The sequence below is a fragment of the Cryptosporidium muris genome, genomic scaffold (assembly GCF_000006515.1).
Source record: "Cryptosporidium muris RN66 scf_1106632354001 genomic scaffold, whole genome shotgun sequence".
NCBI lineage: Eukaryota > Apicomplexa > Conoidasida > Eucoccidiorida > Cryptosporidiidae > Cryptosporidium > Cryptosporidium muris.
The window spans coordinates 270,050-286,494 of record NW_002196578.1 but is presented as its reverse complement, the minus strand read 5'-3'; the positions used below and the strand labels follow the sequence as shown (position 1 = coordinate 286,494).

The window sequence follows — 16,445 nt, the reverse complement described above, 5'->3', positions numbered from 1 at the left end:
TGTTTATACTTCCAATATAAAGATTTCTAAAGTATTTAAACACTTTATAAAAGTGATTAAAGCTACATCTAATATTAGAAATATTATAAATGGGGTCTAATGAAATTGGAACTGGCATTGAAATTAATTATGAGGATCAAAAACAGATAAATAAATTCAGTTCTTTGTTATATTATAAAACGGCCCTAACTACAAAATATAATAATTTAAAAGTAAGTTTAGTATGGTAATAATATTCTTACATAAATTAGTAATATCTTATGTATTTTGTAGGAGAAGTTACAGACATATCAGGATGCTACAGAAGAGGTCACATTATCTATGGATTCTGATAAATTATTGTAAGTTTACACTATTATGAAATCCATAAAATATAATATTGTCAATAAAGACTTATATCTAATTAATTAAAGTTAAAAAATAAGAAATATATAGGGATCTGAAATATAAAGATTTTTGACGTACTTTTCACTGGTTTCAGTGATATTGAAAGTCTCTCACATTATATACATTAATTTCACTAATATTTAACTACTTCTTTATAGGTTAAAAATAGGTGAATCTTTCTTTTTAGCTACCGAAGATGAGGTAATGAAAGTAATTGAGGAATACAAAGATGAAACAATATCAAAAGTTATGGAGTTATCAGATAAGCTTTCTAATATTGAGACAGAAATGTCTCGACTTAAAACAGATCTATATGCTAAGTTTGGCTCAAATATTAATTTAGATGAGTAAAGTGTGTAGTATTTAACTTATTGTCTAAAATAATTGAGGTATCTTAAAATGACTAATGTTACCTATTACACTTAAAATATTTCACTCACAATAATTTTAGGGGTAAGAATTAATATTTTAGCGGTAGTACTGCATAACTTTACCTACAATATTTAGGAGATTCAATGTTAACAGAATTACTGCATGTTAGCAATAAACAAGAAGTGGATAGTAGTCATATTACTTGTAATAATTCGCATATTAACTCTTCAATACTATGCAAGTGATCCCAATATATATACAGATCCTTTAAACGTGATACCTGGATACACGTTTAGAGATATCAAAGACTCTTGTACATTAATTAAAAGTGGTATAAGCCCTTATGTATCATATAATATCCGATTTCCAGTATTATTTTTGGCTTTATTTAATGATTGGTGCCCTTATACTAAGTCTAAAGAACTAGGTTTATTTTTAGTCCTTACATTACTAGATCTAGCTACAGCTCTGTTAATATTAGACTACCATGAAAATTTGGATATTAATGAAGAATTTTCAACTTCAAAATCTGATTCAGTTCGTTCATATATATCTTTTATATTATTTGTAGGATATTTATTCAATCCTATTGGGATTTACACTAATATTTCGTTATCTTTTGGACCTATTATTAACCAGCTTCTATTGGTATTATTGTTATGGTTTTCAAACAAGAAATATTGTGGAAATAAAAGATTTTTTTTACCAATTACTTATAGTATACTGATATATTTTTCATCAATAAATTTTATATGCCTATTAGCACCTTTGATTTATTGTTATAGTATATCTGATAACATAAGTCAAAATGACTCCAATTTTTCTACAGAATATCTTGATGTAAAATCTAAAAAGAATAAAGTTTCATATTTAATAATTAATATAATTCCTAAAATATTTAAATCAATGAATAATATTTATAGTATAATATGGAGTCGTGTCTTTACATTTATCATGTTATTTTCTATATCTCTATGTATATTTCATACTTTATCACTACTTATTATTGATAGTATGAGTATTGAAGATTATATCAATAGATTTTTTTGGCATATAATTACTTTCAATAATCATGATACTCTTACTCCCTCCCTAAGTATATATTGGTATATAATGACAGTAATATTTTCCCGTTTTAAACTCCTCTTTCAAATGTTATTTGGGGTCTATTCATTACTTATTATTTTTCCGCTAATTTTTGCATTTAGAAATACACCAACCAAGATAATGGAAACTACAATAGTAATGGTTTTATTTTTTCAAAATCATCCAACATTAATAAATTATACTCTGTGTCTATACTTAATATTATTTGATTTTTCAAGTCATAAGGAAACACATTATTCTCGCTTTATAACTGGTTTATTATCTTTAAATATAGTTGGTTTATCTTTAATATCAAATATCAGACATATCTGGTTAGTAGAAAATCGAGCAAATGCAAATTACATGTACTCTATATGTATAATTATACAAGGATCCTTACTTTTATTAACTAGAGAATGGATACATCTAGCTTATAGGAAACAATTAGAAATATCAAAAAACAAAGTCTTAAAAATCAAACATGAATAATTGGAAATTACTGGTTTATTAATAATAGATATCCTTAATAATAAAAATATACTTTGAAATATTTACAAATTTCTTAAAAATTGCTTGCAAAACAATGCACAAAGATGTATTAATTATCCTATGAATTAGAAATACCGTTCCTAGTATTTAATATTAAAAGTTGAAGATTTTTTATTCTCTTCGAGAATATGCAGAAATTTCGAGTACTATAATAGTTTGAAAACATCTGAATGAAGATCTAAATACTGAGCTAGTTATTATTAGATTGTAATGCATATTACTTTTACATTAATAGACTTCTGTCTCAGATAATACCTCTATCTGCTATTACTTGTTTCATAATTAATTATTCAGCTTCGGCATCACTACTATGTTCAATGTATCCAGCTTCTTGATCTATTTCCTCATCCTCATGTTCTGTACCTTCATGTTGTTCATACACATCTGTAACTACTCCATCTCCAACATCAATATTTACTGGTTGGTCAACCTCTGCAGATGTATCATCATGTAATTCATTAAAAGCCAAGGAATGTTGAGCACGATGATGCATACTCTGTCTTGCTTTATCATTATTGATAATATCAATCATAGACATCGTTCTACCTGTAATAACTAATAAAAAGGATACTACTGTGATAACAGTTACATCACATTCAAAGAATAATCCACCAAATACAAAGAATAAAGCAACTGAAATAATTTCTGAAAATCTCCATGGAGCCTGTTGTCCCAAAGTTACTAGCTTATTTGCAATAACATTCTTTACAAATGGAATAGTTCCTACCGTAACCAAGCATCCTAATGATAACAATATTTCCAAAATACTCTTTGATTGAGCAGATAAGAAAAACTCAGGTTCAAAAATTATAGTTGCAATAAATAGAGCAAAAACGCCACAGAATACCTGGACATTATACAACTTATTGGCATCGCGATCTGTTATATGCAATGCCTTCTCCAAACACACTGCACGGAAAATAGCAGAAGAAATTGCATAAAGGATAGATAAACCCAATAGTGTTGGAGGAACTAAATTGGTATCCATACACACTACAATATATGACAATGCTGTAACTACTACTGTTTTAAATGATAAAAGATTCCTTTGATCACAGAACAAGTAGCGGAATATGTGATGTAGAACTACAGCTAATGCTAATATACATGGATATACTGCTATTACTGGAGTAGACTTTAATAAAATATTTGCAATAGTAAACATTAATAAATAGATACCAACTGGACCTGCATACTCACTTGCTTTACTTAATGTCTCTTCTTTTACTTTATTAAAATCAAATCCACCTAATACATAAGCTAGCATCATTCCCACTAATAACTGAGAAAATGTCACTCCAATTGGGAATGGTATTACATCCAATAATAAACGATACATAATGAACATATTGCATAAAGTAACAAATACAAATAAGCTACTCAGAGTAACTATCGCACTATTTTCATATTTCTCACGCAATATATCCATCAAAGTGCCTGCATTTTTACAGCTCATTGTCGATATGTGCCAAGACTTATAAAATATCAAAATCTAGTACACTAAAATAAAGACAGCCAGATATATAGATATATAGATAATATTTATATATTTCCTTCTAGCCCTTCCTCTAGGTTTAATCCTCTTCTATTTATTCGTTTGGTTATAATTAATGCTGTGATTTTCATCTATTAGCTTGTGTATATGGACATACATCACTATGTATGTAGACACACACACACATCCAAGTATTATTACATAGAGCCTGAAATATATTCATGTGTGGTAAACAAATCCTTCACTTCTTGTCTCATTAAAACGTATCTTTGTGTCTCATAAAAAAATAAAATAGCCTGAATATCCCTAAAGGTAAGAAATTACATAAATAGAATAATATTATATTTTAAACAATTTTGTATCTTAACATATACTTATTGTGTATCTCTATTTTCTATAATAAAACAGAAATCATAGTTACATATAAAAGGCGCCAAAAATGGCGGTCAATGTGCACAGTTCTTAAATATTTAGATATATTAAAGCTATTTATAAAAAAAGGATAATCAATAATAACAAATTACATCCAACCATATTATTACACTAATGAGTTAATTTATTTATATTCAATTATAACTATTCAGTAGTCTCATTATCATATGAGGCCAAAATAGTAGGTGCAATTCTACGTTTAGATTTCATATATATACCATCATCAACATTTACAGATTCATTTGTATATCTATTCTGAAAATGTAAATCTTCAGAGTTATCTTCTTTATTTTTATTAATAGACTTAGATCCTAAATATATTATAGATTTCTCTATATTTGAATTGTTTGGGATATTACTAGGCAAAATGACCTCACCTAGTTCACCATCTTCAAAAAATACAATTGTAATATATCCATCAGAGGATGCTACTGCAAGACTATGGCCATCACTACTCCATGATATATCATTCATACCTTGAAAATGTAAACCTCTAATTGCTATTAATGGATGAATATGTTGTGTATCATATATATATATAGTTCCTGCTAATGTTACAATAGCAAATATATATCGGGGAGTTAGATTATTAGATATTGATATTAAATCTGATGATTTTTGGTTATTTGAAATATACCAACTTTGTGGATTTTCAGGGGCAGTTTTTCTTTTAGTAATAAAACAAGATTGGAATTTTTTATCATCCATGTCACCAGGATATTCTGGTAAAGGAGCAAATGTAACTGGATTGAAGCGAATAGCAGCTGTTGGTCCATCTGGAGATGGTAATACAACAGCTGGATATGAATATTCACTACGTATAAATATATATGAAACTGGAACACACAATGAATTATTATTACAAGCTTCATTTATTGAATATTGCCCTGTTGGAACAGCTAATAAATCTCCATTGGGAGACCAATCAAGTCTTCTAAAGAAGGTAGTTGTTGCTGATTCAGCTAAGAATAAGCAACGACGACGGATATTTGATGAACTTATTTTTGAATTATTGCCTATTGATATATCATCACTAATTATAGCATTATCTTCAGTATCTACTTGTTTTGCCTTAGATACTTCAGAAAATTCATATTTTATTGTTTGAAATAATTTCCATGTTTTAATATTCGAAAGTTTGGAAGATTGTAAATTTGATGACATATTAATATCATTATTTAAAATTTCGTCTTTATATTCTATATCTTTATTCTTATTTTCTATTATATTCTCTTTAGATTCTTCATTATAGGGTATAACTACTTGATTTTGAGACTTTCTTTTTAATTTTGGAGTTTTACATTTCCATAACCTTACTGTTTGGTCAGAACTTTGAGATGCTATAAATTGATCTTTTGGATCCCAGCTAATTCCCATTACAATATGGTTATGCCCATCTAATTGTCTTAAAATTTTACCAGTATGGGTATCCCAAATTGAAACTCTATTATCCTCAGTACCAACTGCAATTTTGCATTCATCTGGGGACCAACTTAAGGAAATAACTGGTGCCATACATCTTATTAAAGTAATTCTTTTCCAATACTCAGGAAATCCTATAATATCCTCAATATTATGGCCAAATAACATTTGTGGTTTCTCATTTGTGGGTTTCCATATAAATAAGGAATCATCCTGACCACCTGATGCTAAAAAATGTCCACTTGAACTAAATCTTACACAATTAACCTCTTTTTCATGACCAATTAGACGTGATAAAATACGTAATTTCCATTCTGAATCTCTTATTATTTCCCATATATGAATAAACTCATCTGCTCCTGCAGTAGCTAAGCGTGATGATCCAGGTTGAAAATCTAATGAATAGACTCTATCAGCAAACTTGCTATCTTTAGAATGCCATATAATTTGTGGTGTCTCTACTTTCATTCTATATATAAATCTTCTTATAAGCTTTATTATTGTATTTGTGGGGTTATCCAGGTCTTAATATAATCTTACGCGTGATACCGCCAACACAGCTTTTGCATTTATATTCAAATAAATTCTTGTCTCTAACTAAATATATAAAAATATAAATTCATATTTAGATTCATTCTATATAAAACAAATTTTGCAGGATTTCATTGGGGTATCGATAGTTTTAATAATAAATAATTAATATCTAATTATGTCTATATATACCGCTTAATATTGTAACTAATATTCAGATTTTTTAGATTAAATGTATTACTAAAGATTATATAAAGAACAAAATACATTAACTAAATAATTCCACAAGATTCAAAAAATTTCTTATATATATTAACTTATAAGAGATGGATCTTTAATTACTTTGTATATAGTATTAGTAAATTCTTGAATATATTGAGAACTACTAGCAATAATATGAAATGTAGGACATTTTGGAATGATCTTAATCTGATCTAAAATTTCTTTAATTGTTTTATTAATAGAAACCTCCCATACAGTATGTTCATATGGATACCCTGATTCATAAAATATACTTAATTTATTCCAAACATATACTTTTTGAGAATCCCATTCAAGAAACCTATCACCTGGAAACATGATTTTTAAATGATCGCTTATTTTAGAATTTTCATTAGCTTCACATATAAATTCACAAAGCATAACCTCATCTAATAAAATCATTATGGGAAATATAAGTTCATTATTTTTTAAGTTTATATTATGATGATGTGTATATATAGCATCATAAATAGCTTCATTTAGCTGATAATTTCTTTCTTTAATAATTAATTGTACTTTATCTTTTTGAGACCTATCTTCATTATTTAAATCTAATATCTTTCTTTTTTCTTCTATACATTCTAATTTATCTCTAGATAATTGATATAATTTTAAAAGTTCTTCATTATTATTATCATATTTTAATCCATGATTAACAAAATTTAATGATTGACGAAAAAGATGCATCTCTAAAGAAGCTTTTGCACCACGATATGCAGCTTTAATATTAGTTGGATCCTCTTGTAATGAATATCTACAATCATTAACACAGTCAACATATCGTTTCATTAAAAGGTAAATATGAGCTCTATTTGAATAAAGTAATGAATTTATCTTTTTATTATTACTATTTTGTCTTATACCACGTGTATATGACAAAATTGCATCTTTATAACGTTTTGGACCATCTTGAAAATATTCATTACCTACTATTCGAAATTGCTCTGCAAGACTTTCTGGTGTTTCATCATCATAAATTAAGGATTGAAGAGCTTGTATATGTACATTATTAGAATCAAGTACATCTTCACCCATAAATAATGGAAATTCCTCCCCTTTATATTTCTCTACTAAATGTTTCAATCTTTCCGGATCTACTTCCCAATCAAAATTGTCATCTTCATTAGTAGTTTGTACATTTACATCTATATTATTCTCTCTCATATTAAAATAGTTAAATTATACTTGTAATAAAGCTTTTATATAAATATAATTAATCGACTTGTCTTTTTTTTCTTTTTTTTCTTTTTTTTTTAACTCTAAAAAGTAATTTTTATTCCAAAATAAAAATGTCAATATGAGATAAGGGTATAGTATTAAAGAGGGCGGTGAATAATGTCTTTATACTTTTATTATAATAATCTTATATATATTGTATAAACAAATAACAAATAGTATAAATTAATATTCAGTATAATTAATTGACTAATATGGACTTAAATATAAGAAATTTGTTTTATTACTTCTATTAAGGATTCAATATTAGGATTTGGTATTAATAATTCTCCAAATGGGATCACAAAGTTTCTAACAAGTATCAATGGACTATGTGCTTCAAATGTAATATTTCTAAGACTCTTACGTACTTCAGAATGATATACTTCTTGAAATATCTTATCTACAATATCCTCAATTAACATATTTGGTGATATTTGCATTAAACATGTCTCATATACACCTTCTCCAATATAACGACATCCATCAATCCAACGTAAATCTGTACTTGCAAAATTCCAACATCTAAGTTTAATCCAATCTAATATTAATTCTTCAGCTATCTTATTAGAAACCTCATTTTCAATTGGTATATTTTCTTCTGAATTTTCTATAACATTCCATGTAGGTAGCACTGAATGTGTTTCACCTACATCTGCTAAATCTAAGAGATTTCTAAAATCAGTATGATCAGTATTACAACATTGAATACCTCCATTTTGACCTGTAATTAAAGATCGGATAAATGAAAAAATTTTAAATGATGACCTACCAATATTTATACTATTCCAATTATTTTCAATTGATGTAAAAGAATTAGAACTAATAAAATATTGGTTCTGTATAAGTGACTTATTCACTTCAGGAAAGGATGATATATTACTTTGTACAAATATATTTCTTGGAGATCCTTGTTGAATATCTTGATTTTGACAACATCCAAATAGATCATCTTCTTGATTTATTATATTATATATATTTGTTTTTGTAAATAAAGTTCCTCTTAAATATGTCATTTCTTCTTTAACACTTTTAGTAGCTTTTGGAACAAGAAATTTAATAAATTCAGGACTTAATGTAATTTTTAAATTATATATTTTAATTCTTAATGATTCATATACACGTTTTAATCTTTGTTTTAATAATTCAATATTATTAGAATTAATATAGATATTTGTTAAATAATCCATATGTATATTAAAATCGTCATCTAATAATATTAAATCCATACTCTTTATAAAGTCCTGAATATTAATAAATTCTGAAGTTTTAAAATAATCACTCCAAGCAAAATTATCTTTATTTATATCTTTATCATTTATTATATTACTTCCTACTTCTTCACAAAACATTTCACCAATAAATATTGAGGTTGAAATATCTTGTTTTATTTCTGCAAAAAATAATATTGAAGATATTAAAATATCTAAAGTTATTGCTTGTGGTATATGACAATTCATTTTAAGAATCCTTATTATATCCAAATTACATGCAAAAGTCTCAATAGCACTAGAAATCACTTGATCATTAGTTATAATATTTAATATATTTTCAAATATATTTATAAGAGATAGGTTATTATTTGATATATTTTGTATACGTGAATTTAAATATTTTATTAAGAAATCCTTTGAAGGATATTGTAATAAGAATCTTAAACTTAAACTTCTTAATGTTGTAATCTTAGCCAAAATAATAAGAAGTGTAAAATATTTTTTATTAAATTCTAATATATCATTATCTTGATTATCAATCATATATATTAATGCAATTGGTAATTTTGAATCTTTATAAAATAAATTTAATATTCCCAAAAGATAATCAGATATAAGTAATGAATTAATACAAATAAGTGATATCATCTCTATAAAATAATTACTATTAATATTATGAGTCCTTCTCCAACTTTCAAATTGACTCAATAATTCTGAAAAACAAATTATATAATTAGATATATGATCCTCATTTAAAAATCTTAAAAAACTCTTATTATTAAAATTTTTCTCATCAATAAGTAAGGTAATACATGTATTATAATAGTTTAAAGATTTTACTAAAAATCTATTTTTCCAAAGTAAATATGCATCTGTCATAAGACTATCTATTTCAGATAATGGCATCAATGTAATATATTCTGATAAATTCTTAGGAATTATGAAAGGTATCCAAGATTTTGGATATTTCACTGTTTCCAATAATAACCACTTTTCTAATTTTAATAGTCCATTACCTAGGGAATCTACTAAGGGTAAATGAATTGTATCATAACCCTCAGGATTATCTTCAATTTCAAAATTCCACCATATTTCTTTCTTAGAATTACTATTACTATTAGTAATATTTATAGTTCCCTGAATTACAGTACAATATACTAAACTATGAATAAAAAAATAATTTTGTTTTTCTTCAATTTTTTCATATTCAATTGTTGATACACCAAAATTATTTCTATCATCTCTTATTGGTTTTATCCAAATTTGAGGTTTAATAATCTTAAAATGAACATTTCTATTCTTTCTTAATGATAATCTTAAACATTCTAAAAAAGATAAATTCTGAAGATTTGGTGATTTTCTAATAGATATATTGTCAATAAAAAATTCATAACCAATAAGTGGTAATATATCTACATTTTCTGGAACTTCAAAAATATAATTTTGAGAAATTATACTACTTAAAGAATACCAAGGATTTGTTACAATATTATTTGTATATATAGAAGAAGGAAATAATGGTAAAGAATCACCTTTTTTACTATCACACATATATCTTAATGAAATATCTATCAGATCATCACTCCTTAAAATCTTATTACCAACATATGGTTTATTTTGTTTTTTAATACCAGATAAATCAATAATCATATTATTTATAAGATAATTCTTATACTTCCTTTCATCTATAGATATATTATTACAAAAAACCAAATTTCTCATATCAGATTCTCTTTTAAATATACAAGTTTCAGCACGATCCATTGTTTGTATCATTCTTTCTATATTATTTGTATTTTCATCTTTACAATAAAGGTTCATATATAATTCATGTGATTTGCCACGTCTTAAAATATTCATTGAATTAGAGTTATCTTGATATGACATACGACTTATGTGAAATTCTAAATCTATTAAATCATTTACATCATTAGAAAAACTTATTAATTCCTCATTAGATATTCCAGAATTCTTATTTTTTATTATTTCACCACAATTCCTATCCTTATAAACCATTCCTATATCATCACTTCCTTTAAATAATGAACTAGATAACCCCATTATAAAATAACTAATCAATATAACTAAAACTTATACATAAAGAGAAATTTAACTTATATTAGAAGATAAAGGATTACACAAACTATATAATTTTATAAAAAAAGAAAAATACCGCCAAATTTCCCGCTAAAATAGATTCCCTTAATAATTTGTAAATAGAATTTTATTATTATTGTTTAATAAAAGACAATTTAGTAATTAAATATGCCTTTTTTTTCTTTTTTTCTATCTCTTTTATTCTCAAATTATTAATATTAATATATATTATAACTTACATATAAGAACAAATCTCTATTTTCCCTTGTTTTCTCTGTAGTTTAATTCCTTCTGATAAATCAGAAAAGTGTAAAATTTCATCTTCTGGTTGCGATAATTCATCATCTTCTTCTTTAAATAAATTTATCTTAAATAGATCTTTTAATTTTTCAAATTGGCCTTTCCCAAGAAATATTTCATAATCTTCAACAGTAAGAAGATCTTGGAATCTTGGACGTTCTTTAGGATTTAAAATTAACATTCTACTAAGTAATCTAACATATTCTAATATTAAAATAGATGGGTAGTATTTAAATATATAATTAAATTTTGACTTTTTTTTTCTTTTTAAATATATTTCTTATTTAATATTACTTACCTGGTGTCCAAGTAGATTCTTTTGCAAGTTCCATAAGTCCATCTTTTATATATTTTTCAATATTCACTAGATCTGTTTGAGTAGGTTTATATAATATAGAAATTGATAGAAAAACCATAGCAAGACAGAATACATCATTCTTATAAAAATCTATTTGTTCTTCTAATTCAGTATATGTTTTATAATTTGGATGACTTAATAATTTATTGAGTTCTGGAGATATATTATAAGGTATATTTGCCTTATTCTGTACAATATCGATATACCATTCTCTAATATTACATGGTAACATAAAATCCCCTAATAATAATACAAAACCAGTAGTACTAACATATATATTTGATGGTTTAATATTTCCATGATATACTTCAAACATTTCTAAAAATGCTAAAGCCCTAATTATTAATAATAAATTATAATGTAATAAGCCACAAGTATAATAATATCGATGTTTAGCACCTGATATATTTGAAATAATATTTTCTACATTTCCATTTTCACAATAAGGGCTAATTAGGGCCATTGAATAACGAGATTTATATTTTGTATGGTTTAAAGGTGTGTCAATTGTAGCTATTAATGGTAATATTCCTGATTCTTGAAAATCCCCTCCACAATATAATAAAATATATCTCCATTGAGCTCTCATTATTTTTTCAGATTGAGTAGCTAAAGTTGTAAGTATTCTCCTATTTTCTAAACTTTGAGTGACAAAAAATCTTTTACCATTATCTAAAATAGTTATAGATGAAGGAATCTAAAAAAAAAAAAAGATAAAAAGATAAATATTTAATTAATTTTATTGTTAATATTGACTTATTATATACTTACTAATTTTGCAGAAAATTTCATATCTTTTGTATCAACTTGTGGGGGTTTATCTTCTACATCTTTATTTTTATCTTTTTTATCTTTATTATTTTTAACTTTTTTTTTATTTCCATATATAACTTCTTTACTTGTAATACTTATTGAAGGTGGTTTAAGACCTTGTGATATGTAAAATTTTTTACGTGTTTCATTCCATTGATTTTGAATCCAATTTTCAAATTCTTTATCTCTATTTATCTGCTTCTGTAATAAATATATCCAAGGAGCATCTATACGATGTAAATATGGAGGTAAAGATTTCTGATCCCATCTAAATAATAATTCAGTCTTATTTAGACGTGAAATACTACGTTGAATTTCTTTTTTTTGATCCTATTAAAAAGAAATTATAATATAAAAAAATTGTAATAATATTTATGTCGTACCTCAAGTTGATTTTTTATATTTTGTGCATTTTCTATAAATATATTTGGATCTTGTATATCATTTGGATCTATTACATTAAAATCTATATCATGTATATTATTAGTTTTTGAAGTCGTCATTTCTTGTAGAATTTGTTTCATTTGATTATCACATTTAGTAATATCATCTTCTAATTTCTTCCTAAGATTAATTTTTACAAGATTAAAATTAATAAAATAATAAATAAGATTGAATTAATATTTTAATCATTATTTAATAAGATCCAGGGTTAAAAAAAAAAAAAAGATATAATTAGAAAACATTGTTTAAAGCTCAATATATATATTATAAACTAAACTACTAAATATATTCATTATATACTTACAATTGTTCTTTTAATTCCTCTAGAGAATCATTAACATTATTTTTAAGCTCCCATGATTCTCCATAATATGATTTACCTGGTAATCTCTTACTTGGAATCCATCCAGCATCCCATACAATTTTAGTACCATATAATCCATAATTAATAGAACTTTTTGAAGAGTTCATCATATTATAATATAAAAGAAACAGAAAAAAATAAAATTATTTTTTTTTCCTGTAATTTATTCTTACATGCAAAAACCCTAAAAACTAAAATATAATAATAAAAAACCCTGATCAACCCGCCTAATATTTTAACAGGTTATTACCAATAAATTAAAAAAGTTCAAATTCCTGTATTTATCATATGTTATACATAGAATTTTATAATAGTGGATATGAAATCCAGGAAGAATACAAATAAAACTTTAGATAATGCCAAGATTATGGAACAAGTAAAGATAGAAGTTCCACATTATAACGATGGTCCAGAAATACCATTAACTGAAAATCCTCATTTCTTTGCATTAATAAGATTTTTAAGTTTACTTAATGAAACTAATCTAAGTATTAAATGGACATTTACAGATATTGAAGAAGCTTTTCAAAGTAATGAACCTACAGATTATTGTAAAAATTTACATCTAAAGTTATTAGGATTACTTGGAAAAAGATTTCCTCCGAATGTTACATTAGAAAGAAATTTAACAAAATTTATTGATGAAAGAGTGATTGATATTGAATTTATGTTTTGGGATAAAATTGAAAGTATGAATAAAGAATTAAATTATAAAGAAGAAAAAGAAGAAAAAGAAGAAAATGATGTAAATTCAATGAAATTAAATTATAATCCATATAGAAATTTAGAATATAAAGATGTAGCGTTATATGAAAGGCTTAGAACTATTAGAATTTTGATTAATTGTTGTATTCAGGAAAGTAAACAAGTTAGAAATGCTATACAATCACTGGAGAATTATAACAAAAAGTGTCAAAAACCAATAGCTGGATGTTGTTTTTTTGGAATTTCTTCTTTTTTAGGTAATGATGAATTAGGTTATCATTATTGGTATATTACATCTGTGGATGATGATACAACTTTTAAATTATACCGTGAAGACCCACAAAATGGTAATGTAATTTTATTATCTGATAATTCAGATACTCTCTGTACAACCTATCGTTCATTTTTAGAAGATAATCAATTAGAAGAAATTGGTAAAATTTTAGAAAATAAATATCAAATAGTAATATCAGCAGAAAAAGCTAAACTTAGAAGAATTAGACAAATGAAATCAATAAGGAATCAACTTGAATCTTCATGGGGTAATTGTGCTCCGACAGAAGCTATGCTTACAGGCGGAAGAACTAGAAGGAAAGCTACTTTAAATATTGATTATTCATTTTCTAAATATAAAGGTCAATATGAAGATGAAACAAATGGAAACTTAGTAAATAGTTATTCAAATAGGAATCCTATAGATAGAAGTGATCGTCTTGCTTTAAGAAATGCTAAAAAAGAACGATTTGAAGAACAAGAAAATGAAAATCAATATGAAGATGAACAAAAACAAAAATATAATGAACAAAAAATAAATATACAATTGAAACAAGATTTAAATAATCAACAATTAGATAATAAAAATATTCAAGATAAAGTAACGCATATGTATTCACCTCAAATTGAAGATATTAAATTACCAAATAAATTAGTAAATGAAATTCCAATTAATCACCAAATTTCTAATAACATATTACGAAATTCTAATACAATTTCAGGTTTAAATATTTTTCCAACAAATATAGGTCAAATATCAAATTCTAATAATGATCATATGAATATGATTATACAAACAAGGCAATTTGTTCCTGTAATTAATACTAATCAATATCAAATTCCTATATCTTCATTTATACAACAGTCTAATAATATTGATAAATGGAATTTAAATCAATCTCAAGGTACTACAAATATTGATTTTAATTGTTTATTACAAAATATTGATAGTCAGAAACAACAACAAATTGTATCTAATCTTTATAATCATAATAAAAGTTTAATGTAAAATATTTAATAAACATTAAAAGTACTTGATAATTACTTTATGAGTTATAAATCTTAATATTATGTAGACAAATATTTATCAGATATAAACTAAAATTATATCATTCAATATATTTTATTACTAAATTTTTTATATTTATATTTCATTGTTTATATATAAGTCATATTTAGATACTTTTAAAGATTGAATAGTATTCAATTATTTAATTATCAGCGCTGTTTTTACTAATAAATAAATAAGTTATCCGTGATATCTAATAATTCACAATATATTAGAAATAAACTTTACCTTTTTTTTTAAGATTTATTAATGGATAAAAACTATGGATATTAATTATTCAAAAGTAACATATATAACTTTGGAAACTTTACAGAAATATTTGGATATATTAATAAATAAGTAAGTTTACTTTTTTATTAATCATTATCTAACATTAAATATAATATTAATATTATATATATTAGAAATATAGGTTTGTATGGTATTATTATTACAGATATTGATGGAGTAATTATACTAAAAGGTACTTTTTTTTTTTAATATTAATAAAGTATCTATAAATATTTATTTACACTTTTTTTTTGTAGCTATATCTGAAAATAAAAGAGATATGTCTCAATTAATATTAAATCCTCTTTTATCAGGAATTTTTACAAACCTTTGTGAATCATCAAAAAAATTAAGACAATTAGGAAAGACAAATTTCATTATAGTAAGTTTGTAATAAATAAACATTGCATTATTAATTAAATTATCAACAAATTTTGTATTTTCTATATAAATTGTTTAAGTCTCATATAGATTCTGAAGTGCTTATACAAGTTAATTTTTACCCATTAATTATTCGTTTATTTGGAGATTTGAATTATGAAGGTAAATAAAAGTATATTCTATTTAGTTCCTTTTTTTTTTTTTTTTATATAGAATAAATACAAATGATTATAATAATAATTCATTTTAATTATTTTAGGTGAAATTTTGAATCTTGTTCCATTACTAAAGGACTGTTTTTCTGGAGTCCGTGAAGGTATAGAATTAGTATTAAATTCTGAAGATACTAGATCTAGTTGATAATTAATATCTTGAATAATTAAAAATAAGGGGTATCTTTTAATTAA

General features: G+C 24.7%; 8 protein-coding genes across 8 annotated transcripts, besides 30 other annotated features; 3 read left to right on the top strand and 5 right to left on the bottom strand.

Annotated features, from left to right (window-relative positions):
* Positions 1–89: 89 nt before the first annotated feature.
* Positions 90–738, top strand: CMU_006340 (prefoldin subunit 4, putative; the record flags this gene model as incomplete). The annotated part of the gene is made up of 3 exons (XM_002142024.1): positions 90–212; positions 274–341; positions 546–738. The coding sequence occupies 3 exons, from the start codon at positions 90–92 to the stop codon at positions 736–738; spliced, it is 384 nt and encodes a 127-aa protein (XP_002142060.1).
* A 183-nt stretch (positions 739–921) lies between these two features.
* CMU_006330 (uncharacterized protein) lies at positions 922–2,334 on the top strand (the record flags this gene model as incomplete). Its single annotated transcript, XM_002142023.1, has 1 exon — positions 922–2,334. The coding sequence occupies one exon, from the start codon at positions 922–924 to the stop codon at positions 2,332–2,334; it is 1,413 nt and encodes a 470-aa protein (XP_002142059.1).
* Positions 1,626–1,690: a sequence feature (AT_rich).
* Positions 2,335–2,680: 346 nt separating the features above from the next.
* Positions 2,681–3,850, bottom strand: CMU_006320 (uncharacterized protein; the record flags this gene model as incomplete). The annotated part of the gene is made up of 1 exon (XM_002142022.1): positions 2,681–3,850. One exon carries the CDS (start codon positions 3,848–3,850, stop codon positions 2,681–2,683), a length of 1,170 nt encoding a protein of 389 aa, XP_002142058.1.
* A 615-nt stretch (positions 3,851–4,465) lies between these two features.
* On the bottom strand, positions 4,466–6,211 carry CMU_006310 (chromatin assembly factor 1, subunit B, putative; the record flags this gene model as incomplete). The annotated part of the gene is made up of 1 exon (XM_002142021.1): positions 4,466–6,211. One exon carries the CDS (start codon positions 6,209–6,211, stop codon positions 4,466–4,468), a length of 1,746 nt encoding a protein of 581 aa, XP_002142057.1.
* A 130-nt stretch (positions 6,212–6,341) lies between these two features.
* Positions 6,342–6,371: a sequence feature (AT_rich).
* A 52-nt stretch (positions 6,372–6,423) lies between these two features.
* Positions 6,424–6,454: a sequence feature (AT_rich).
* A 132-nt stretch (positions 6,455–6,586) lies between these two features.
* CMU_006300 (TPR repeat-containing protein) lies at positions 6,587–7,699 on the bottom strand (the record flags this gene model as incomplete). Its single annotated transcript, XM_002142020.1, has 1 exon — positions 6,587–7,699. The coding sequence occupies one exon, from the start codon at positions 7,697–7,699 to the stop codon at positions 6,587–6,589; it is 1,113 nt and encodes a 370-aa protein (XP_002142056.1).
* Positions 7,700–7,732: 33 nt separating this feature from the next.
* Positions 7,733–7,753: a sequence feature (AT_rich).
* Positions 7,754–7,762: 9 nt separating this feature from the next.
* Positions 7,763–7,790: a microsatellite.
* A 92-nt stretch (positions 7,791–7,882) lies between these two features.
* Positions 7,883–7,944: a sequence feature (AT_rich).
* A 27-nt stretch (positions 7,945–7,971) lies between these two features.
* CMU_006290 (uncharacterized protein) lies at positions 7,972–11,025 on the bottom strand (the record flags this gene model as incomplete). The annotated part of the gene is made up of 1 exon (XM_002142019.1): positions 7,972–11,025. One exon carries the CDS (start codon positions 11,023–11,025, stop codon positions 7,972–7,974), a length of 3,054 nt encoding a protein of 1,017 aa, XP_002142055.1.
* Positions 8,710–8,746: a sequence feature (AT_rich).
* Positions 8,829–8,854: a sequence feature (AT_rich).
* Positions 8,887–8,936: a sequence feature (AT_rich).
* Positions 9,282–9,317: a sequence feature (AT_rich).
* Positions 9,456–9,485: a sequence feature (AT_rich).
* Positions 9,538–9,559: a sequence feature (AT_rich).
* Positions 11,026–11,108: 83 nt separating the features above from the next.
* Positions 11,109–11,136: a sequence feature (AT_rich).
* Positions 11,137–11,166: 30 nt separating this feature from the next.
* Positions 11,167–11,210: a sequence feature (AT_rich).
* Positions 11,211–11,267: 57 nt separating this feature from the next.
* Positions 11,268–11,295: a sequence feature (AT_rich).
* Position 11,296: 1 nt separating this feature from the next.
* On the bottom strand, positions 11,297–13,450 carry CMU_006280 (uncharacterized protein; the record flags this gene model as incomplete). The annotated part of the gene is made up of 5 exons (XM_002142018.1): positions 11,297–11,565; positions 11,660–12,416; positions 12,491–12,862; positions 12,916–13,096; positions 13,281–13,450. 5 exons carry the CDS (start codon positions 13,448–13,450, stop codon positions 11,297–11,299), a joined length of 1,749 nt encoding a protein of 582 aa, XP_002142054.1.
* Positions 11,589–11,654: a sequence feature (AT_rich).
* Positions 12,056–12,079: a sequence feature (AT_rich).
* Positions 12,418–12,472: a sequence feature (AT_rich).
* Positions 12,548–12,599: a sequence feature (A-rich).
* Positions 12,864–12,908: a sequence feature (AT_rich).
* Positions 13,102–13,175: a sequence feature (AT_rich).
* Positions 13,449–13,495: a sequence feature (AT_rich).
* A 164-nt stretch (positions 13,496–13,659) lies between these two features.
* Positions 13,660–15,327, top strand: CMU_006270 (uncharacterized protein; the record flags this gene model as incomplete). Its single annotated transcript, XM_002142017.1, has 1 exon — positions 13,660–15,327. The coding sequence occupies one exon, from the start codon at positions 13,660–13,662 to the stop codon at positions 15,325–15,327; it is 1,668 nt and encodes a 555-aa protein (XP_002142053.1).
* Positions 14,054–14,084: a microsatellite.
* Positions 14,801–14,919: a sequence feature (T-rich).
* Positions 15,299–15,348: a sequence feature (AT_rich).
* A 61-nt stretch (positions 15,349–15,409) lies between these two features.
* Positions 15,410–15,486: a sequence feature (AT_rich).
* A 224-nt stretch (positions 15,487–15,710) lies between these two features.
* Positions 15,711–15,798: a sequence feature (AT_rich).
* Positions 15,799–15,854: 56 nt separating this feature from the next.
* Positions 15,855–15,898: a sequence feature (AT_rich).
* Positions 15,899–16,229: 331 nt separating this feature from the next.
* Positions 16,230–16,296: a sequence feature (AT_rich).
* A 139-nt stretch (positions 16,297–16,435) lies between these two features.
* Positions 16,436–16,445: part of a sequence feature (AT_rich) that runs on past the window's edge.